At 46.4% G+C, this 24,140-nt stretch overlaps 1 protein-coding gene across 1 annotated transcript in view; it reads right to left on the bottom strand.

Moving 5' to 3' along the window:
• Positions 1–24,140, bottom strand: part of ZDBF2 (zinc finger DBF-type containing 2) — a 100,486-nt gene that overhangs the window by 25,413 nt on the left and 50,933 nt on the right. The window contains exon 6 of the mRNA XM_075317710.1: positions 20,221–20,348. Within this exon, the coding sequence (XP_075173825.1) occupies positions 20,221–20,348 (128 nt within the window). The remainder of the gene's footprint in view (positions 1–20,220; positions 20,349–24,140) is intronic.

Genomic DNA, 24,140 nt, shown 5'->3' with positions numbered 1-24,140 from the left:
AGAGTCTGCAAACTGCCATGTATTCTTTCCTAGATATAATCCCCATCTTCCATTTGTATGTTTCCATTTTCTTTTTAAGCAGGTAATATTTTTTGGTCATCTAAACTGGTTTCTTTACGTCCTTACCATTTTTCTTCCTTTTAGGTATTGTTAGTTCTTGTGCATTGAGAATTTCCTTACGGAAAATTTCCCATCCTTCGTGTGCAGTTTTGTGCTTAAGAATTATGTGCCGTGGAATCCCACCAATCCTTGTCTTTAGGCTCTTGAAGTCTGCTTTGCTAAAGTCAAGCCTTGAAGTCTGTGTTTTCTCAGGTGTTGCCTTTTCCCCCCAGATTTTAAAGGGGTTATCCGGCTTATTTTAACTTTTTTTATTATTACCCTATTGGGCTACATTGGGGCAGGTAAGTAGATAGAGACCACTTACCTGCTCCGCTGTCAGCCCCTCTCCCCCGGCTCAGAGTGGTCATGTGACCGCTCCTGCCGCGATTTTGCTGCTTCCGGTCATTTCATGTCAACATGGGCAGGACCATGTTGACATGCAAATCTGGAACAGCTTGTTGCCGCCCAGCTGGGCGGGTACAGTGCGTGAGTCCCCGCCCCCCTTCCCTGCACCCTCCCACGCATTCCCCCGCACCCCGTACTCTCCCCGCCCACGGTGTCACCGCCAGCACCGGGCCCCCTGCTCAGGATAGTAGGAACGCCCGTGCAGTCTGTGTCCTGCTCCAGCCCCGCGGCTGCCTTCATTGCAGTGTGTGTCTGCCCGCATGCAGATTCTCACCCTGCAGTGCTGGCTGCCGCGGGGGATGACGAACGCTGCTGCCAGGAGGTTAGAGGACATCATTACCTGCTGTGACGATCTCCTCTTCACTCCTGTCACCGCTGTCACTGCCGCCAATGCCCGCTGCGTTCTCACGTCACTAGCGGTGACGTCACGGGCGATACTGCTGAGAACGCGGCGGGCATAGAAGGCAGTGACCGCGCTGACAGGAGTGAAGATCGTCACACCAGGTAATGATCTCATCTAACCTCCTGTTAGCGCTCGTCATCCACTGCAGTGACCTGGGCTGACCTATTGATGTTAGCTCAGGTCACTGCATTGCTCTCCCAGCCAATGGGGAACATTCTGTTCTTCATTGACTGGGGGGACATTGTCTATGGTATGGATAGTCATGTGTCCCCCTTATTGGATTACGCTGGACCCGGATTTGATTGTTCTTTTCAATAAATTGGTGAAAAAGGGAAGGTGGGGAGTGTTTTTTTCAAATAAAACTTTTTTTTGTTGTCTATTTTTTTTTTATTAGTGATTGGGTTGGTGATGTCGGGTATCTGATAGACGCTTGACATCACTAACCCCAGGTTTTGATGCCAGGTGACATTACATATCTGGCATCAACCCCATATATTACCCCGTTTGCCACCGCACCAGGGCAATGGGATGAGTTGGGGAAAAGCGCCAGGATTGGCACATCTAATGGATGCGCCACTTCTGGGGCGGCTGCGGCCTGCTATTTTTAGGCTGGGGAGTGTCCAATAACAGTGGACCTCCCTAGTCTGAGATTACCAGACCCCAGCTGTCTGCTTTACCTCGGCAGGTGATCCAATTTGGGGGGGGACCCCATGTTTTTTGTTTTAAATTATTTATTTAATTTAAAATAACGTGGGGTGCCCTCTGTTTTGGATTATCAGCCAAGGTGAAGCTGCCAGCTGTGGTCTGCAGGCTGCAGCTGTCTGCTTTACCCTAGCTGGCTACAAAAGATAGGGGGACCCCATGTCGTTTTTTTTTTTAGCTAAATACAAGGCTAAGCACCCTTTAGTGCCACATGAAAGTCACTGAAGGGTTGCAGCTTAGAATATGCAGGAAGGTGGGATATTCATCTATCCATTATCTATCTATCTATCCCTCTATTCATTCATTCATCCCTCTATCTCTCTGTCTCTATATCTATCTATTAATCTCTATATCTACTCATCTGATTATCTTTTTTGCTGCTTCCGTTTTTTGCGGTCTGCAAAAAAAACGGAAGGCACATGGATGACACACGGATGCATCCGTGAAAAAGTGGACCGTTTTTTTGCGGACCGCAAAAATGGGATGGTCATGTGAATGTAGTCCACATGTGTTCCCTATGGGGGTAGGGGGGCGGTACAGAACGATGGTGAGGGGGGGGGCGGTACAGAGCGCTGTGTGTGTGTGTGTGTGTGTGTGTGTGGAGGGTTGCAGAGCCTGATGTGATGTGGGGTGCAGAGTTCAGTGTGTGTGTGTGTGTGCGTGTGTCAGGCGCAGAGCCCGATGTGGGGCTGTTATTTCCATTGCTTAAGTGATAACAGGTCAGGTGCTGGGCAGAATACTGACAGGGAATGTGTGTGCAGGGAGCGGGCAGAAGGCGGGCAGGGGGCGAGGCTGGACAGTGAGGGCGGGCAGGGGGCGAGGCTGGACACTGAAGCCGGGCGGTGCCAGCTCTGACTGAGGTTTTGCACAGGGAGCGGTCAGTTTGCTTGTGCTGAATGTAAACAAAGAGCTGCAGGGAATAAAGGGATAATTCAAGAGGAACAAAAGATAGAAAACAAAAAAATAACAATGTAGGGGTGTTTTATATGACAATACAGCACAGATAAACTCAACATTTTTTGGTAAGCTAATGTCGGACAACTCCTTTAAGTCTTTGCAGATAGTTGGTAGGTCATTTTTTGGTCTGTAATTTGTGCCAACATGTATCAGTCATTGATTTTTGCTCCTAGGAGGCAGCATACTTCCCGTGCGGATGAGTCCGGCCTACAGATAGGTACCTTTGTGACTCTTAGTAGTGAGTCACCCACAACTGCCACTCTTCTTTTCTTCCTAGGCACACTATTTTTTGATAGTCCTGAATATTTCTGGGTGACTTTTGTTCCTTCCTTTGTTGGAATGGTCTGTTCTTGAACTGTGCCTTTTTCATCAATCTGCCTAAGAGTTTGATAACGATTCTTAAGATGTATGGGGTGGTGCTGGCTTTGTGATTCGCCGGCTCCTTTTGGTCACATGTATCCATTTTTCTTGCCTGTGTAGGTGCTCTGAAGTTTTTCTTCCTTTCCGTGTCCTGAAGTGTTGCTTCTGCTTTGTCCAAGAAATCCTCCTCTTCTTTAATGAGCTTCAGTGTTGCTACTCTTTCTTCTATTCCTTGCACCTTTTCTGCTAAAAGGGCCACTAGTTTGTATTTGTGGCAAGTGAAGTTGTCCTTTTTGTCCAGTAGATCCGTGAATGTATAGCATGTGTTGCAGCTCACCATGTGGGTTTTCACCTCTTCCATTTTTCTGTGAGTTCGCTGTCCCAGCGAATGAGGCAGACAAAATCGATGTCCTCAAGGCAGCACGACCCGGCTAATCCCAGCAATCGTTTAGCTTAAAGGGAACCTGTCATCAGAAATTTCGCCCAAAAGCTAAAAGCTTCCCCCTCTGCAGCTCCTGGGCTGCATTCTAGGAAGGTCCCTGTTATTATTGTGCCCCATGTGAGACCAAAATAAAGCCTTTATAAAGTTCTACCTTTTTGTATGCAGCTTCTGTAAATGTGTCACGGGGGCGGGCTCTCTGCCGTCCGTTATTCTGCCTCCTGGTCCTGTATGCCGCCCCCATCGCTCCTTTCCATATCTGATGCATCGCCCACTGCTCCAGCCATCCCCGCGCATGCCCAGTGCCAGTCTCACAGGACTGAGCAGTGTGACCGCTGGTGACGTGTGCACAGGCAAGTGATTATGGGCGGGACTGTGACTGTTATCAGCAAGTACCCGCCCATAATCTCGTGAGCGCGCAAACCTCTCCAGCATTCACACTGAGCTCAGTGTAGATGCTAGACTGTATGGGCTGCTTCCAGGAATGATGTCCCTTTGTCATGTGATAGTATTTTGAACACGCCCCTATCACATGACAAAGGGACGTCATCCCTGGAAGCAGCCCATACAGTCTAGCATCTACACTGAGCTCAGTGTGAATGCTGGAGAGGTTTGCGCGCTCACGAGATTATGGGCGGGTACTTGCTGATAACAGTCACAGTCCCGCCCATAATCACTTGCCTGCGCACATGTCACCAGCGGTCACACTGCTCAGTCCTGTGAGACTGGCACTGGGCATGCGCGGGGATGGCTGGAGCAGTGGGCGGTGCATCAGATATGGAAAGGAGCGATGGGGGCGGCATACAGGACCAGGGGGCAGAATAACGGACGGCAGAGAGCCCGCCCCCGTGACACATTTACAGAAGCTGCATACAAAAAGGTAGAACTTTATAAAGGCTTTATTTTGGTCTCACATGGGGCACAATAATAACAGGGACCTTCCTAGAATGCAGCCCAGGAGCTGCAGAGGGGGAATCTTTTAGCTTTTGGGCGAAATTTCTGATGACAGGTTCCCTTTAAGGAGACTCTTCCTTCTTCCCAGAAAGCACTGGAAATATGCAGTCTTCCTGGTGCTCTAATCCCTGGTTTTGCAATGTTCTCAAAGCAGCGCAACCTGGCTAATAATCCCAGCAATCGTTCAGCTTTAGGCCAGGTGCGCATGTTGCGTTTTGGTTGCATTTTAAACTGCACTGTGTCAATGACAAAATGCATGTGTTGTGCTTCCACAGCAAAGTTTATGAGAAGTCACAAAATTCCATGCACACGTTGCTTTTTTTCGGCAGCGTTTTGTTTGACAAATTTGTCAAAATCGTTGCGTAAAAAAAAGCAGCATGTCACGTCTTCATTGCGTTTTCCTCCCATTGAAATGAATGAGGTGTGTCAAAATGCAACCAAAATGTTTAGCTGTGCATTTGCACTGCATTTTTGATGCGTTCTTGTCAACAAAAACCACAGGTCTCTCGCTGTTTGTCTCTCCCCCCTTCATACTCATTGATTACCGGTGCGGCGCTACATGCCTGTCACATTGCTCCCCCGGCTTCTCCTGCTTCTGAAAAAGTCTGCCGCTCATTAGGCTCATCTCATATTCAATGTTTCCCACGCCCACCGCCTATGATTGGTTGCAGTCTAACATGCCCCCACGCTGAGTGACAGCTGTCTGACTGCAACCAATCATAGCCGCCAGTGGGCGGGTCTATATCGTGCAGTAAAATAAGTAAGACACCCACCATGATTAATCTGTAAGTGAAAGTAAATAAACGGATACACCCAAAAAAGCCTTTATCTGGAATAAAAGACAAAAAAAACACCCTCTTTCACATCTTTATTAACCCCCAAACACCCTTCCAGGTCCGACATAATCCACACGAGGACCCACAATGCTTCCTGCTTTGCTATGTAGGAAGCTCACAGCGAGTGGCCATAAAGCACGACCGCTAGCTTTAAACTCCATGCAGCAACTGAAGTGAGTTGAGCTATCAGCGGTGACGTTGCTCAGGTTACCTGCGGCCACAGTTGGAGTCCTCGCCTTGTGACAGCAAATCACCCAAGTGACTGAAGTGAGCCACGCCATCAGCGGTGCAGTCACTCAGGTGATTTGCGGTCACAGGTGAGTCATTCACCTGTGACCGCAAATCAGGCCGCGTCATGGAGACAGAGCCGCGTGATGAGCATGAACTCAGGTAAAGCTCTGACATCACAGCTGCAAGCCCCGAACTACTGCCTGTGTCGCGGCATTGACCTCAGGAGGTTCACCAGAGTTCATTCTCATCGCGCGGCTCAGTCTCTGTCTGCTGTCAGCGGACAGTCATGCTATCTATTCTTTTTATTTTTTCTTTCTATCCCTCTACACTGTGTGCAGAATTATTAGGCAAATGAGTATTTTGATCACATGATAATTTTTATACTTGTTGTCCTACTCCAAGCTGTATAGGCTTGAGAGCCAACTACCAATTAAGTAAATCAGGTGATGTGCATCTCAGTAATGAGGAGGGGTGTGGTGCAATGACATCAACACCCTATATAAAGGTGTGTTTAGTTATTAGACAACTTCCTTTCCTTTGGCAAAATGGGTCAGAAAAAAAGATTTGACGGGCTCTGAAAACTCCAAAATTGAGATGTCTTGCAGAGGGATGGAGCACTCCTGATATTGAAAAACTTTTGACGCGTGATCACCGAACAATCAAGCGTTTCATCGCAAATAGCCAACACGGTCGCAAGAAGCGTGTTGGGCAAAAAAGGAGCAAAATAACTGCCCATGAATTGAGGAAAATCAAGCGTGAAGCTGCCAAGATGCCATTTGCTACCAGTTTGGCCATATTTCAGAGCTGCAACATTACTGGAGTATCAAAAAGCACAAGGTGTGCCATACTCAGGGACATGGCCAAGGTAAGGAAGGCTGAAAAACGACCACCTTTGAACAAGAAGCATAAGATAAAACGTCAAGACTGGGCCAAGAAATATCTTAAGACTGAATTTTCCAAAGGTTTTATGGACTGATGAAATGAGAATGACTCTTGATGGGCCAGATGGATGGGCCAGAGGCTGGATCAGTAAAGGGCAGAGAGCTCCACTCCGACTCAGACACCAGCAAGGTGGAGGTGGGGTAATAGTATGAGCTGGTATCATCAAAGATGAACTTTTGGGACCTTTTCGGGTTGAGGATGGAGTGAAGCTCAACTCCCAGACCTACTGCCAGTTTCTGGAAGACAACTTCTTCAAGCAGTGGTACAGGAAGAAGTCGGTATCGTTCAAGAAAAACATGATTTTCATGCAGGACAATGCTCCATTACATGCATCCAACTACTCCACAGCGTGGCTGGCCAGTAAAGGTCTAAAAGATGAAAAAATAATGACATGGCCCCCTTGTTCACCTGATCTGAACCCAATAGAGAACTTGTGGTCCCTCATAAAATGTGAGATCTACAGGGAGGGAAAACAGGACACCTCTCGGAACAGTATCTGGGAGGCTGTGGTGGCTGCTGCACGCAATGTTGATCGTAAACAGATCAAGCAACTGACAGAATCAATGGATGGTAGGCTGTTGAGTGTCATCATAAAGAAAGGTGGCTATATTGGTCACTAATTTTTTGGGGTTTTGTTTTTGAATGTCAGAAATGTTTATTTATAAATTTTGTGCAGTTATATTGGTTTACCTGGTGAAAATAAACAAGTGAGATGGGAATATATTTGGTTTTTATTAAGTTCGAACTTCGCATGGACACCCGATTTACATAGCACACGATATCCCAGAACTCCCAGACTCAAGCAATCCACCAGCCTCGGCCTGCCGTTTAAAGTCTGTGTTTCGCTGTGTTATCCAGGCTGCTCTACACTGGTTATTCACAGGCGCGGTCCCACTACTGATCTGCACGGGAGTTTTGACCTGCTCCGTTTCCAACCTGGGCAGACTCACCCCTTTTTAAGGCAACTTGGTAACTCTCAGCTCCCCCAAAGTTTTTATTAAGTTGCCTAATAATTCTGCACAGTAATAGTTACCTGCAAAAACAGATATCCTCCTAAGATAGCCAAATCTAAAAAAAAAAAACACTCAAACTTCTAAAAATATTAAGCTTTAGTATTTATGAGTCTTTTGGGTTGATTGAGAACATGGTTGTTGATCAATAACAAAAAAAACCCCTCCAAAATACAACTTGCCCAATAATTCTGCACACGGTGTATGTATTCTAGCTATCAAATCCTATCATTTTATTTCTCCTTTAAAAACACACTTTCAAAAACGCAGCCCAAACACAGGGAAAATGCAATGAAAACTTTTTGTCAAATGCAGTGTTTACATTTGTGAAGAGTCTGCCAGAGGGTGCATTTTTGTTATCAAACTAGAACGCAGAGTGCGGACATATCCTAAGGAGACTGTTCCTTCTTCCCAGAATTCACTGGAAATATGAAGATGAGCCTTCCTGGTGCTCCAATCCCAGTACCTTGTGTCACCTCCACCTCACCCCATTGTTAATTGTAAGCTCTCACGAGCAGGGTTGTCATTGTTTTTGCTTTAAATTATTGTATTTTCTATAACTATTACTTGTTTGTATATGAACCTCTTAAATTGAAAAGTGCTGCAGAATATGTTGGCGCTATAGAAGAGTATTATCATTCATATTAATGGCAAATTTTGGTCCATATGATTTGTGTTTAGGAAAATATTGAAAATTTGACCAGAAAAAAAAAAAAAAAGGCACAATTTTAAAACTTTTAAGATATTTATTATCTATTCTGTGTGGTATAACTAACATTTACCATGTCTACTTTACATCAATAACATTTTTTAAACTTTTTTCCGTTAGGAAGTTAGAAGGGTTAAATATTAATCAGCAATTTTTTTTCGTTTCTCCAACAAAATCTAATTTATTTTTTTTAGGACCCTAAAAATTAAAAAACGTGACTGAAAATACCCAAATAGGACACCATTTTAAAACCTGCACCCATCAACATGATCAAAACCACTATCAAGAAGTTTATTAACCCTTTAGGTGCTTTACAAGTATTAAAGCAATGTGGAAGGAAAAAATTAAATAATTTTATTTTTTTAAACAACTTGTCCAGTTTCATATGTGCTGAAAAACTACTGTTTGGACACACAGCAGGGCTTGGAAGGCAAGGAGCACCATTTGACTTTTGGAGTAGAAAACTGTCTGGAATAGATTGCAGGTGTCATGTTGCATTTGTAAAGCCCCTGATGTGCCTAAACAGTAGAACCTCCCTACAAGTGATCCCATTTTGGAAACTACACCCGTCAAATTTATTTCGAGGAGTGATGAGCACTTTGAAATCATAGGTGCATCACAAAATTTTATAATGTTGAGCCACGAAAAAAAACATTTTTCCCATAAAATTGTTTTTGCCCAAAATGTTTTATTTTCACAAGGGAACAGAAGAACCTGCCCCCCAATGTTTGTTATGCAATTTCTCCTGAGTACAGGGATACCCCATATGTGGTAGAAAACTATTGTTTGTGCACACGCTATGGCTTAGAAGGGAAGGAACACCATTTTGGCCATGTCACATTTGAAGAACCACTGACCTGCCAAAACAGCAGAAACCCCTACAAGTGACTCCATTTTACAAACTCGCCTCTTTGGGAATTTATCTATAGGTGTAGCAATGATTTTGAATCCATGGGTGTTTCCCATAAACAAGCAGTAATGAATACTGCGGAGTAAAAATTGCTAATCTGCCTTTGCAGTGTCCAACACATAGTAGTGCCCAGTACATTTTAGTGCCCATACATTGTAGTTACCAAAATGTTGTAGTGCCCATACATTGTGCCAAGCTCCTGCTTCTAGAAAAATGGACCCCATAATTATTATTTTGTTGGGTTTTTTTTGGAGGGGGGGGTAAGATGGGTGAGACCTAGCGCTTTGAGAGTCTCTGAGCTACCAATAACATGGAATCACATTTATACTGTGCTCCACACTGAGCACTTACATTGGGCTTTCCATCTAAATCTGTAAATGACGCGATTCCCAAAAAAAAAACAAAAAAAAAACGCTGATGGATCCATTCACTAATGAGGCAGCAGGATTACTCTGCAGTACGCCTGGCCTCTGTTCAGTTTTCTCCTTCTTGTAAAAAAAATACACAAAATTATGGTCAACAGCACTTTTACACACACAAAATTAAAAAACACTGACGGATCATAGGCCAGACAAAGACCAAAGTGACCCTGTCTGCCTTATTATAGGGAACGTTCCATCGGGGGTTTTGTCTGAATCACGTGCTTCACAGATAAATGTAAGCCGAACTTTATTCGATCTTTGGAAGGCAGAAAGAACAAATCAACAGCAGATAACAGTTGGTTTAATTTGTTATGCCATTCACTGTGCAGTGTACAGTGATTAGATGGCTTTATTCTTTTTGCCAGTATGATTATAGACATTCCAGATTTATATAGTTGTTTTTTTATGTTTGGCCACTATAAAAAAACGTGGGGTGTTTTTGTTTGGTTTTTTAACAAAAAAAAAAATAACCTACATGACCATATTTTGAAAGCTATGAAAGATGATATTTTCAGCAATACTATTTTTATTTACATTTCAACTTTTTGACTAAATGTTATTTCACTTTATTTTTTGCCACTATGATGATAAAAAATGTGGCAACAAACTATACTTTCTTTATTTAACTTTTTTACAGTGTTCACAGAAATAGTTAAATAGTGTGACAATTTCATAGATTAAAGAGCAAGATGCACAATCCAGCGAATGATGGAATATAGACAAAATTCCATCTTCAGTTAAAAAAAGATAAATACCATATTTTTCGCTTTATAAGACGCATCTGATTATAAGACGCGCCCCCAAATCTGGTGAAGGAATAGAGAATTTTTAAATAAATGGGGTCCGTCTTATAATGCCAGTGTCCGTCTAACAAATCATATAGGGTATATGTCCCTCATAGCCCCCCCATCCTAAAATTTAGCCCCCTTAATCTGGATATGGCCACCTTATATTGAATATAGCCCCCTTGTGCTGGCACACGTCCCCCAGTGATGCCACATGTCCCCTATAGCTGGCCCAAGGCCCACTGTGGCTGGCACACGGCCCCCTGTGGGTGCACACTGCACCCTGTGGCTGGCACACTGCACCCTGTGGCTGGCACACTGCACCCTGTGGCTGGCACACTGCACCCTGTGTTAGATATCGCCCCCATGCTGCTGCTTTTAGTAAAATAAACTATTTCCTTACCTTCTTCAGCACGGTCCTGTCTCGTGACTCCCTCCTTGGGGTTGAGCTCCGGCCTCCTGCATTTCCTGGTTCTCGGCCGGTCATGTGATCGGCACAGCAGAGTGATATCATCTCTGTGTGCCTGATCACAGCGGCAGGAGGGAGACCGGGGAGACACGCAGGAGGAGGTAAGTAAAGAGTGTTTTATTTTACTACGGGCAGCAGTATGGGGTCCATATCTAACACAGGGGGTGGGGGCATGTGCAATCAAAAGAGGGCGCAGGCAGATATAATATACGCCGCTGCCCCAGCCCATCGCCACGGTGCGGTTTCAGCACCATGGTGATGGACAGCGGCTGTGCATATTATATGAGCGGGAGCAGGAGATCAAACGCTGCCGCCCGCAGCTATCACCAGCACCCAGCAGAGCTCCAGAGCTGTTCCCACCTCCCCTGGACTCTGTAGTATATATGTATATATATACACATGTATATATATATATATATATATATATATATATATATATATATATATATATATATATATATTTATATTACACATACATACACACATACATATACATATATACACCACCCCGTATATTCGAATTATAAGACGTACCCCCTACTTTCCCCCAAAATTTGGGGGAACAAAAGTGCGTCTTATAAAGCGAAAAATACGGTAATTTATTTTCACTTATTTCAAAATCATTATTCCACTTTGTAGGGCAAGTATAGTGAGGGATAGCCACACCGGGGATAGTTCGGTGGGACTATCCCTCACTATACTTGCCCTACAAAGAGGAATAATGATTTTGAAATAAATGAAAAAGTATTTATCTTTTTTTTTTTTTTTTTTTTTTTTAACGAAGAAGGAATTTTGTCTACATACTGTATATTCTATCATCCGCTGGATTGTGCATCTTGCTCTTTTTTCTCTGGATTGAATGGTTGGCTTCTACCCTTCTCTGGGCGGACTGATCTTTATAAACTCTACCTCAGCACATCAGACTCTCACCTACCGTGGAAAGCTTCAAGAGGAACCTCAAGACCCACCTCTTCCAACAAGCCTACAACCTACAATAGCCCTCAGTCCAGTAGACCACTGCGCAACCAGCTCTGTCCTCACCTATTGTACCATCACCCATTCCCTGTAGACTGTGAGCCCTCGCGGGCAGGGTCCTCTCTCCTCCTATACTAGTCTGTTTTGTACTGTTAATGATTGTTGTACGTATACCCTCTTTCACTTGTAAAGCGCCATGGAATAAATGGCGCTATAATAATAATAATAAAATACTTATTCCACAAAGATCTACAAATACCGGTAAGCTGGCAATCTTTTCTAATTTTATAGATTGGGTCATTCAGGAAGCGGCAATGGCAAAAAATGTGGATTATTTTTGTGTTTACAAATATAACTATTTATTGATTTTCTTTCCCACTTTTTTTATTTCATATTGTATATTGTTACAAAAAAAAAAAATAAAATAAATATAATATATATATATATATATATATATATATATATATATATATATATATATATATATATATATATATATATATATATATATATATATATATATATATATATATATATATATATATATATATATATATATATATATATATATATATTTAGATATCTATTACAGACCAAAAGTTTGGACACACCTTCTCGTGTAAAGAGTTTTCTTTATTTTCATGACTCTGAAAATTGTAGATTCACATTGAAGGCATCAAAACTCTGAATTAACACATGTGGAATGAAATACTTAACAAAAAAAGTGTGAAACAACTGAAAATATATTCTAGGTTCTTCAAAGCAGCCACCTTTTGTTTACTGCTTTGCACACTCTTGGTATTCTCTTGCTAAGCTTCATGAGGTAGTCACCGGAAATGGTCTTCCAACAGTCTTGAAGGCGTTCATAGAGATATTTAGCACTTGTTGGCTCTTTTCCCTTCACTTTGCGGTCCAGCTCACCCCAAACCATCTCGATTGGGTTTAGGTCTAGTGAATGTGGAGGCCAGGTCACCTGGCGTAGCACCCCATCATTCTCTTTCTTAGTCAAATATTCCTTACACAGCCTGGAGGTGTGTTTGGGGTCACTCTCCTGTTGAAAAAAAGAGAATTTTGTTACTTACCGTAAATTCTTTTTCTTATAGTTCCGTATTGGGAGACCCAGACAATGGGTGTTTAGCTTCTGCCTCCGGAGGACAAACAAAGTACTACACTTAAAAGTGCAGCTCCTCCCTCTGAGCTTATACACCCCCTGATGAGCAGACTCAGCCAGTTTAGTGCAAAAGCTGAAGGAGAATAGCCACCCACAAGTAAAACAGAGCAAAAACCGGAACAACCGGAGCCTCTGTCTACGACAACAGCCGGTGATAACATGCGGAACAAGAAACTGCCAACAGGCAACAGGGAGGGAGCTGGGTCTCCCAATACGGAACTATAAGAAAAAGAATTTACGGTAAGTAACAAAATTCTCTTTCTTTATCGTTCCTTTGGGAGACCCAGACAATGGGACGTCTCAAAGCTGTCCCTGGGTGGGAAATAAACAGAAAAACAAAGAAGAAGTAGGCAGAACCTAACTTCACAACTGGGCGACAGCCGCCTGAAGGATGCGTCTGCCCAAGCTCGCATCTGCCGAAGCATGAGCATGCACTTGGTAGTGCTTTGAAAAGGTATGCAGGCTAGTCCACGTGGCAGCCTGACAGACTTGTTGAGCCGTAGCCTGGTGCCTGAAAGCCCAAGGGGCACCGACAGCTCTGGTCGAGTGAGCCTTGATCACCGGCGGGGGAGGCACTTGAGAACACTGGTAGGCATCCGAAATGGTCGACCTAATCCAACGGGCCAAGGTCAGCTTAGAAGCAGAAAGGCCCTTGCGCCAACCTGTGGTTAGCACAAAAAGAGAAGTGCACCGCCTAAGAGCAGCGGTGCGAGACAGATAGATCCGGAGAGCACGCACCAGATCCAGAGTATGCAGCGCTTTTTCAAAGCGATGAACAGGAGCCGGACAAAAGGAAGGTAAGGTAATGTCCTGGTTAAGGTGGAAAGGAGAGACCACCTTAGGGAGAAAGTCCGGAGTCGGGCGGAGAACCACTTTGTCTTGATGAAAGACCAAAAAAGGTGACTCCGAAGAGAGCGCAGCCAAATCGGAGACTCTCCTGAGGGAAGTTATGGCCACCAGAAAGGCCACTTTCTGTGAAAGCCGAAACAAAGAAACCTCCCTAAGAGGCTCAAAGGGGGGTTTCTGCAAAACCGTGAGAACCAAATGGAGGTCCCAGGGATCCAAGGGCCGCCGGTAAGGTGGAATGATGTGAGACGCGCCCTGCATGAAGGTGCGGACCTGAGCCAGCCGGGCGAGACGCCGCTGGAACAGCACTGACAGAGCTGAGACTTGTCCCTTGAGAGAGTTGAGGGACAGTCCTAGCTGCAGACCGGACTGTAGAAAAGACAGAAGGGTCGGCAAGGAGAATGGCCAAGGAGGATGGCCGGAAGAGCGACACCAGGACAGGAAAATCTTCCAAGTCCTGTGATAGATCTTGGAGGAGGAAGACTTACGGGCCCGAGTCATAGTGGAGATGACTTCCGGAGGAATACCAGAAGCCGTCAAGATCCAGGACTCAAGAGCCACGCCGTCAATCTGAGAGCCGCAGAATTCAGGCGGAAAAAGGGACCTTGTGAGAGAAGGTCTGGACGGTCCGGGAGATGCCACGGCACCTCTACGGACAGATGGAGCAGGTCTGGGTGCCAAGCTTGCCTGGGCCAGTCCGGTGCAATGAGGATGACTCGACGGCCCTCCATTCTGATCTTGCGCAGGACTCTGGGCAAGAGAGCTAGAGGGGGAAACACGTAGGACAGACGAAACTGAGACCAGTCTTGAACCAGAGCGTCCGCGGCGAAGGCCTGAGGATCGTGGGAGCGAGCCACGTAAACCGGAACTTTGTTGTTGTGACAGGATGCCATTAGGTCCACATCCGGAGTGCCCCACTTGCGGCAGATTGACTGAAACACTGCCGGATGCAGGGACCACTCGCCACTGTCCACGGTTTGACGGCTGAGATAATCTGCCTCCCAGTTTTCCACGCCTGGGATGTGGACTGCGGATATGGTGGACTTGGAGTCCTCCGTCCATTGAAGGATGCGTTGTACCGCCAACATTGCCAGGCGGCTGCGTGTCCCGCCTTGGTGATTGATGTAGGCAACCGCTGTCGCGTTGTCTGACTGGACTCGGATGTACCTGCCCGCCAACAGGTGGTGAAAAGCCAGGAGAGCCAGAAGCACAGCTCTGGTTTCCAGCACATTGATCGAAAGGGCTGACTCGGACGGAGTCCAAGTGCCCTGCGCTCTGTGGTGGAGACATACTGCTCCCCAGCCGGATAGACTGGCATCCGTGGTGAGGATCACCCAGGACGGGGCCAGGAAGGAGCGCCCCTGGGACAGAGAGAGTGGCCGAAGCCACCACTGAAGAGAGCTCCTGGTCTGTGGCGACAGAGCCACTAACCTGTGCAAGGAGGAAGGCCGCTTGTCCCAACAGCAGAGAATATCCGGCTGCAGGGGACGCAGATGGAACTGGGCAAAGGGAACAGCCTCCATTGACGCCACCATTTGACCCAGCACCTGCATCAGGCGCGTGAGGGAATAACGGCGGGGCCTCAGTAGAGAGCGCACCGCCAGTTGGAGGGACTGCTGTTTGACTAAGGGCAACTTCACAAGTGCCGGCAAAGTCTCGAACTGCATCCCTAGGTACGTGAGACTCTGGGTCGGAGTCAGAGTAGATTTGGGGAGATTGACAATCCACCCGAATTGGGCTAGAGTGGCAAGAGTGAGCGAGACACTCCGCTGACAGTCCGCGCTGGATGAAGCCTTGACTAGAAGGTCGTCCAGGTAAGGAATCACTGCCAACCCCTGCAGGTGCAGGACCGCAATCACTGCTGCCATGACCTTGGTGAATACCCGAGGGGCTGTGGCCAACCCGAAGGGGAGAGCCACGAATTGGAAATGATCTTCTCCGATTGCAAAACGTAGCCAAGGCTGGTGAGAAACTGCAATTGGCACATGCAGATAGGCATCTCTGATGTCGATGGATGCCAGGAAATCCCCTTGGGTCATTGAAGCAATGACTGATCGCAGGGACTCCATGCGAAAGTGCCGCACCTGAACATGCTCGTTGAGAAGCTTGAGATCCAGGATGGGCCGGAAGGAACCGTCCTTTTTGGGAACTAGGAAGAGATTTGAGTAGAAACCTCTGAACCGTTCCCGGGCGGGCACCGGTACAATTACTCCGGTTGCCTGCAAGGATGCCACGGCCTGCGAGAAGGCGGCGGCCTTGGACCAGGGGGGAGTTGAGAGAAAAAAATCTGTTTGGCGGGCTGGAAGAGAATTCTATCCTGTAGCCGTGGGAGATGATATCCCTCACCCACTGATCAGAGACGTGTTGAAACCACGCGTCGCCAAAGTGGGAGAGCCTGCCACCGACTAAGGACGTTGCTGGCGCTGACAGATAGTCACGAGGAGGCTGCCTTAGCGGCAGCACCTCCTGCGGTCTTCTGTGGACGCGCTTTTGGGCGCCAGTTGGATTTCTGGTCCTTGGCTGAGTTAGTGGACGAGGCCGATGGCTTAGAGGACGACCAGTTGGAGGAACGAAAGGAACGAAACCTCGACTGATTCCTACCCTGGACAGGTTTCCTGGTTTTGGTTTGTGGCATGGAAGTACTCTTCCAGCCAGTAGCTTCCTTAATGATTTCATCCAGCTGTTCACCGAACAAGCGGGACCCAGCAAAAGGGAGCCCAGCAAGGTACTTCTTTGAAGAAGCATCTGCCTTCCACTCTCGAAGCCACAAGATCCTGCGGATAGCGAGGGAATTAGCCGAAGCCACCGAAGTGCGGTGAGAAGTCTCCAGCATGGCAGACATGGCATAGGATGAAAAAGCAGAAGCTTGGGAAGTTAAGGTAACCATTTCGGGCATAGATTCCCTGGCGAGGGAATGCATCCCCTCTAGAGAAGCAGAGATGGCTTTGAGAGCCCACACTGCTGCAAAAGTCGGGGAGAACGAGGCCCCCGCCGCTTCATATACGGATTTGGCCAGGAGGTCAATCTGGCGGTCAGTGGAATCCTTAAGGGAGGTGCCATTAGCCACCGATACAACGGTCCGGGCTGAGAGCCTAGACAACGGGGGGTCTACCTTTGGGGACTGAGCCCACTCCTTGACCACCTCAGGTGGAAAGGGAAAGCGGTCATCAGAACCACGCTTTGGGAAGCGTTTGTCAGGACAGGCCCTGGGCTTGGCCACAGCGGCCTGAAAACTGGAGTGGTTAAAGAACACACTCTTCACTCTCTTAGGCGAGGTAAACTGGTGCCTTTCTGCTAGAGAGGGTTGCTTCTCTGATACTGGCGGATTGAGATCCAGTACAGAATTAATGGAAGCAATCAAATCACTAACATCTGAGTCACTTTCTGACAGATCAATGGGGCACATGGAGTTAACCTCCGAGCCCCCCGTAAAGGCATCCTCTTCATCCTGCGAGTCAGCTCCTGAATCAGAGCCGCGGGACGAGGAAGGAGAGGGGACCCTGCGTCTCTTCTTAGGACGACGGGGTCTGGGACCAAATGAGGAATCCTATGTGAGCTCCGGTCCTGAGAGACCCCTAGCAGCAGAGGCACCCTGTGAAGGGGGCTGATGCATGTTCAGCAAGGTCCTGGACAGATGTCCCATGGAGTCAGCGAAAGACTGGGAGATAGACCTAGAAAAAGCTTCTACCCAAGCCGGAGGTTCAGGCACAGGAGCAGTAAACAGAGGTCCACAACCGGAGACCGGTTGTGGCTTACCAGACCGCTGGAGCGGTGTTGTGTGCCCTCCAGATCCCGAAGCCCGGACCCCCAAGCACAGCACCTCAGCAGAGATGCTGCAGACCAGCGCTGCAATGCAGAGAGAACGCTGGCGCACCCTCACCTCCTCTCTCACTATTTACTCATCTGGTATTGTATTGGCTCTCTCTGATCTGTACCATATTTATGTTAGTCCTACATTTGGTGACTATGTATTGCTGTATACTGTTCTCTGGTACTGTTATTTTTGAGCCTATGTGATTTATTCCATCTGTATTATTCCATGAGGTTTCAGTGGTGATGTGCTAAACTGTTCATGGGTGGATCACCCTTTTGATCTTTCCCAGTTTTAAGTGTTCTTAATAATATTTAATTTAATAATATTTCTCTGTGTTATTAATAAACTTGTTTACACTTTTTGCATGCAACAAGGGACTCCTCTTGCTTCATTCCATTATTCTGGATTTTCCAGTATATGTTTGGTGTAGTTGTGCCCACTCTTTCCCATGTGTTGTGTTCAACGCTGAGAAAATGGCCGCCGGAGCGAAGAGAGGGGGCGGGACTTGCTTGAGGAGCGGGAACTGGAGGGCCATAGAGACCTACGGGGGAGGGGACACACACAGCAGTGGGGAGTGTCCCTCCCCTGCACAGAACGGCCGCCGGGAGGAGCCGAGCCTGTCCCTCTGCATGAGAGACAGGCGAGGTCAGTGAAACCGAAACTAGGCCTCCGGCGAAGCCGGGGCCTAGATTTGAGCGGCGCGGCCGACGCGCAGGCACCATCGGCGCGGTTCTCAGGCGACAGCTAGAGAACCCGCTGGAAATGTCAGAAAACACAATCAGCACACTCTCCCACAACAATAAAGTACAGGGACCCAGAAAACTAAACGTCTCAGGTACTTAGCTTGCTGAGACGCAGGGCCATGTCCCTGGGGATGAGTGCTCTGGTCCAGCAGGGTCCTGAAGGGCTGCGGATGGAGACCGGTCTCCTGCCAAGCATGGAGACCGTGCTGGCTCCCACTTCAAGCCAGAGCCCAGGAGGGATGGTGAAGGAGCACGGCATGTAAGACTCCAGCCTAGGAATCAACCTTACAACACCGCCGACACAGTGGGGTGAGAAGGGACATGCCGGGGGTCCAGACGTGGACCCCACTCTTCAGTCTCGTTCCAAAAGGAAAAAATCATATGAGAATGCATGTGTGGATGTATGCCTCCTGAACACAAAGCGATAAACTGGCTGAGTCTGCTCATCAGGGGGTGTATAAGCTCAGAGGGAGGAGCTACACTTTTAAGTGTAGTACTTTGTGTGTCCTCCGGAGGCAGAAGCTAAACACCCATTGTCTGGGTCTCCCAAAGGAACGATAAAGATATAAATGATGGTCCAACTAAACGCAAACCAGATGGAATAGCACGCCGCTGGAAGATGCTGTGGTAACCATGCTGGTTGAATATGCCTTCAATTTTGCATAAATCCCCAACAGTGTCACCAGCAAAGCACCACCACACCATCACACCTCCTCCTCCATGCTTCATGGTGGGAACCAGGCATGTAGAGTCCATCCGTTCACCTTTTCTGCGTCGCTCAAAGACACGGTGGTTGGATCCAAAGATCTAAAATTTGGACTCATCAGACCAAAGCACAGATTTCCACTGGTCTAATGTCCATTCCTTGTGTTCTTTAGCCCAAACAAGTCTCTTCTGCTTGTTGTCTGTCCTTAGCAGTGGTTTACTAGCAGCAATTTTACCATGAAGGCCTGCTGCACAAAGTCTCATTTTAACAGTTGTTCTAGAGATGTGTCTGCTGCTAGAACTCTGTGGCATTGACCTGGTCTATAATCTGAGCTGCTGTTAACCTGCAATTTCTGGGGCTGGTAACTCGGATAAACTTATCCTCCGCAGCAGAGGTAACTCTTTGTCTTCCTTTCCTGGGGCGGTCCTCATGTGAGCCAGTTTCTTTGTAGCGTTTTGATGGTTTTTGCCACTGCACTTGGGGACAGTTTAAAGTTTTCCCAATTTTTCAGACTGACTGACCTTCATTTCTTAAAGTAATGATGGCCACTCATTTTTCTTTACTTAGAATTTGTATTATGGCAAGAAAAAAGCAGCTAACAGTCTATTCAGTGAGACTATCAGCTGTGTATCCACCAGACTTCTGCACAACACAACTGAAGGTCCCAACCCCCTTTATAAGGCAAGAAATCCCACTTATTAAATCTGACAGTGCACACCTGTGAAGTGAAAACCATTTCCAGTGACTACCTCTTGAAGCTCATGAAGAGGATGCCAAGAGTGTGCAAAGTAGTAATCAAAGCAAAAAGGTGGCTACTTTAAAGAACCTAGAATATAAGACATATTTTCCGTTGTTTCACACTTTTTTGTTAAGTATGTCATTCCACATGTGTTAATTCAAAGTTTTGATGCCTACAATTTTCAAAGTCATGAAAATAAAAAAAAAATTATATATATATATATATATATATATATATATATATATATATATATATATATATATATATATATATATATATATATATATATATATATATATATATATATATATATATATATATATAGCCACTGTAGCTGGCAAATGGGAGGTTATTATTTGACCTCTGGCTGCCATGACAACTATCAGGCCTCCCTGATCACATTGCGGGGCTGCCGATTAAATAAGAGAGAGAGCCCTTATGCTCTCCTAGCCTCCTAAATGGATCACAATCAAAAACGGCATGGGGTCAAGGAGCCAGGGAAGGAAGTTGGGCACTACCATCATCTTCCATAAGCATGTGATTGGATCATGTGTTGTCAAAAAACTAAAAAATATGTGATGTACAAGCTTTACCTTATATCATGATAATTCTGTGGGTGATATTGGTGGACGTCTTGCAGAAAACGCTCCATCAACACGCTGGTTCCTAAACGGTTCCTGTTGCATGTAGACAGTTGTCTGTGATTGTCACTTGCAAGATGCTGGGAAGATATTAAAATATTCATTGGAAACCCAATGTTAAAAAGATACCACTGCATTTTCATTGCCGATGGAAAGGCAAAACGATGTTCAACTATGTTTAGTTTAAAAAAAATGCTAAATCACTTTTTTTAAAAAAAATCTAAATACATGGCATTCCATTCTTGAACGGTCAAGTAATGTCGATAGTGCTGAAAACAACATCTGAGTAAATAGTAAAACTACAGTAGGGATGTCTCTAAAAAGTTGAACTGGCTTTTGCCTCAATGTACACAGAGCATGTGCGTGAAGGAGTGTCTACAACCATTTTCCTCGAAAGCAAACTCCATCAATTTACAGCCTGTCTTTATATTCTCCAGAAACACGAGATGTAAATGTATAGACTATACGACACAGACAAACTTGGTTTTGTGGAAACGTATTAATTTCTTCCCTCTGTGGCCAATTTTCCTCTCCTTCCAACAGAGATTACATTTTTTTCTCCGTCAACATATTATGGCTTGTTTAGGTTGCCATGTAAATGTATAATTACACTAAGATCCCAATTATTATTTTTTGTGGTATTTTGTTTTTTCAGTTCCGTTAGCATGCAATCTTTAGTCTTGCAGTATAGTAGTAAATTACTGATCTGTTATGATGAGGAGGTCAAAAACTACTAGAAATTAGAGGAGAGAGATAGAGAGATATAAAAGCGGCAGAACTCTGTTGAACCTGTATCGGAGCTTGGGGTTATATATAGTGAACAGGCGCATCAGGGGGGACTCATTAGGGAGATTTACACTAAACTCCCACATTGGCAGCAGTGTGGTGGATTATGCAATAACAGACCTGGACCCAGCAAAAATAAATGCCTTCAGTTACCCCCGAAACTCACCTGTCAGACCACAACCAGACACTGCTGTACAGTACATGAGATCCACAGACAAGCAATAAACAGATAAGCCCCACTGACCGGTCTCCACAACCTGACACCATCCTACAAATGGCCTAAACAGTTATCCACTGAATACACCAACATGAGCAACAGAACCAAGATCCAAGAGCTACTTGTAAATTTCAACACAAGACGCTATACATCAAACCAGCAAGGAGTCAACCGGGCAGTGAATGACTTTAACAACATCCTATATATCATGGCAGAGTTAGCAGGCGTCAGAAAGACCGACCCCAAGAAACCTTCAAACAAACAAGGCCAAAAATGGTTCGACAAAGAATGCAAGTCACCACGCAACTCCCCAAGGTAGCCTCAAACCAAAAACACAGAGACCCCAAAAACAGGGACCTAAGAGCAGCTCATGACACCCTACAGAGGCAATACAAGCGCATTCTCAAGGAGAAAAAAAAAGAGGCACATCTCCCAAGAAGCTTGAGGACTCCCTCCAGGACAACTCATTCTGGAAAACCTGGAGTCATATTGGCACGAAGTCCAAGCATTGTACCCTCCACATCCAAAATGGCAACATCTGGCACAGCTACTTCAAAAGGCCTCTACAAGAATATACCAGAAGAAGACCTAACTCCAGAACAGGAGCACCTAACCACTAAACTCAGGGACATGGAGGAGACAATCAAAGACTTCCAAAATCCTCTGGACATACCAATCAGTGTGCTGGAAATAAAAGACAGAATCAAATTTATGAAATGCAAGAAGGCCGCGGGCAGTGATGGCATCCTGCCAGAGATGAGCAAATACAGTTCCCCAGATATACATGCAGCACTGGCTAAACTATTCACCCATGTCCTGAGTGGCGGCTACTTCCCAAAGAGCTGGAATCAAGTCTCATAACGCCCATCTACAAGAATGGAGACCGATATGATCCAACAAACTACAGAGGGATCTGTGTTAACAGTATTCTGGGAAAACTGTTTAACAGCATTATTAATAAAAGGATCATCACCTTCCTCACCCAGCGGGACACCCTCAGCAGAAGCCAAGCTGGGTTCATGCCAAACCATCGCACCACGGACCACATTTACACCCTGCAAAGCCTCATCAAGACCCACATCCACGACAAAAAACAGGGGAAAATATTTGCATGTTTTGTGGACTTCAAGAAGGCCTTTGACTCAGTGTGGCACCCAGGCCTGTTCCTTAAACTCCTGGAGAGTGGAATAGGTGGCAAAACCTACGACGTGATCAAGAGCTCATACTCTGAGAACCGATTCAGCGTGAAGGTTAATGGAAAGAGGACGGCCTTCTTCCGGCAGTGCCGCGGGGTAAGACAGGGCTGCAGCCTGAGCCCAACTCTATTCAATATCTACATAAATGGACTGGCCTCAGCCTAGGAATCCTCCCCCGCCCCAGGTCTCAACTTGCATGACCGAGAGGTGAAGATCCTGCTGTACGCAGATGACCTCCTGCTGCTTTCCCCATCCGAGAAAGGCCTCAAAGATAGTCTGGCTGTGCTAGAAACATTCAGCACCACATGGGCTTTGCCCATCAACCAAAAGAAGACCAAAGTCATGGTGTTTCAGAAGAGGAAGTATAACGAAACCTCTACTCCCTCCCTCACACTAAATGGCACCACGCTGGAGAAGACCAGCAGCTATACCTGCCTCGGTCTGGAGCTAAGCCAAACTGGGAGCCTTAAGCAAGCAGCAGAGACCCTGAAAGGGAAAGCATGCAAAACCTTTTATGCTATCAGAAGACAACTGTTCCACCTCAAACCACCGGTGAGAGTCTGGCTCAAGATATTCAACAGCGTCATCACCCCTATACTGCTGTATGGCAGCGAGGTATGGGGCCCAGTGACCTATCCAGACCAAACAAAGTGGGATTCCAGTCCAACTGAAGTCTTCCATCTGGAGTTCTGCAAATATCTCCTCCAAGTCCATCGCAGCACCTCAAACATAGCCTGTCGGGCAGAGCTGGGCCGATTCCCTTTATGGCTCAGTATACACAAGCGGGCACTATCACACCAGGCACACATACAGAACAGCAACCCCAGCTCCTACCATCATAAAGCCCTGCTGAGCCGGAGCCCAGAGCAAGCCAGGAACCCCGGCAGCCAGTACAGCCAAAGTCAGCAACACACCCTGACAAAAGGCCAAATAAAAGAGATCTCAGAGAGCTGCAAGATGCAATACATAGAGGTCTGGAAGAGTGAATTAGAGAATGCCCAGAAACTCACCATCTACCGGTCACTGCGGAGGGACTACACTCTGGCCCCATATCTGCAAAGGTTACGCCACCCCAAAGACAGGCAGACACTTAGCCTGTACAGACTGAGTGCCCACAGCCTAGAGGTGGAAACAGGGCTGCACCGACAGACATACAAGCCGCGGGAGAACAGACTGTGCCAGCACTGCCAGCAGGGGGCTCTGGAGGACGAGGCGCACTTCCTACTGCATTGTCACAAATACTCAGCAGTGAGGGCCTCCCACTTCCAGAAACTTACTGCTCATACCCCGGACTTTCCATCCATGGACGAGGAGAGGAAACTCCGCATCCTACTGGGGGAAGAGGAATCAATGGTGGAGATCGCCGCCCAATATGTCTCCACTTGTCATAAGATGAGGGGTACTAAAGACCTCCAAATGGGCCATCACTCCCTAAATTGTGGCCCCAACACCCCCATCCCCACAACCCTAACCCACTCCCTTTCACGCTTCTTTTTTTGCTTTGGGAATGCTAATAGTTTTTTGGTCCTGCCAATAAAGCCTATTTGATTTGATTTGATTTGATTTGAGATAGAGATAGAGATAGAGATAGAGATAGCCCGGATCCGGATCGTGCAGCCGGATTCCCGCGACCGGGTCGGACCCGGATCGGACGCTGAAACCGCGCGGATCCG

Source organism: Anomaloglossus baeobatrachus, chromosome 7 (genome assembly GCF_048569485.1).
Source record: "Anomaloglossus baeobatrachus isolate aAnoBae1 chromosome 7, aAnoBae1.hap1, whole genome shotgun sequence".
Taxonomy (NCBI): domain Eukaryota; kingdom Metazoa; phylum Chordata; class Amphibia; order Anura; family Aromobatidae; genus Anomaloglossus; species Anomaloglossus baeobatrachus.
This window is presented reverse-complemented; position numbering and strand designations above follow the sequence as displayed.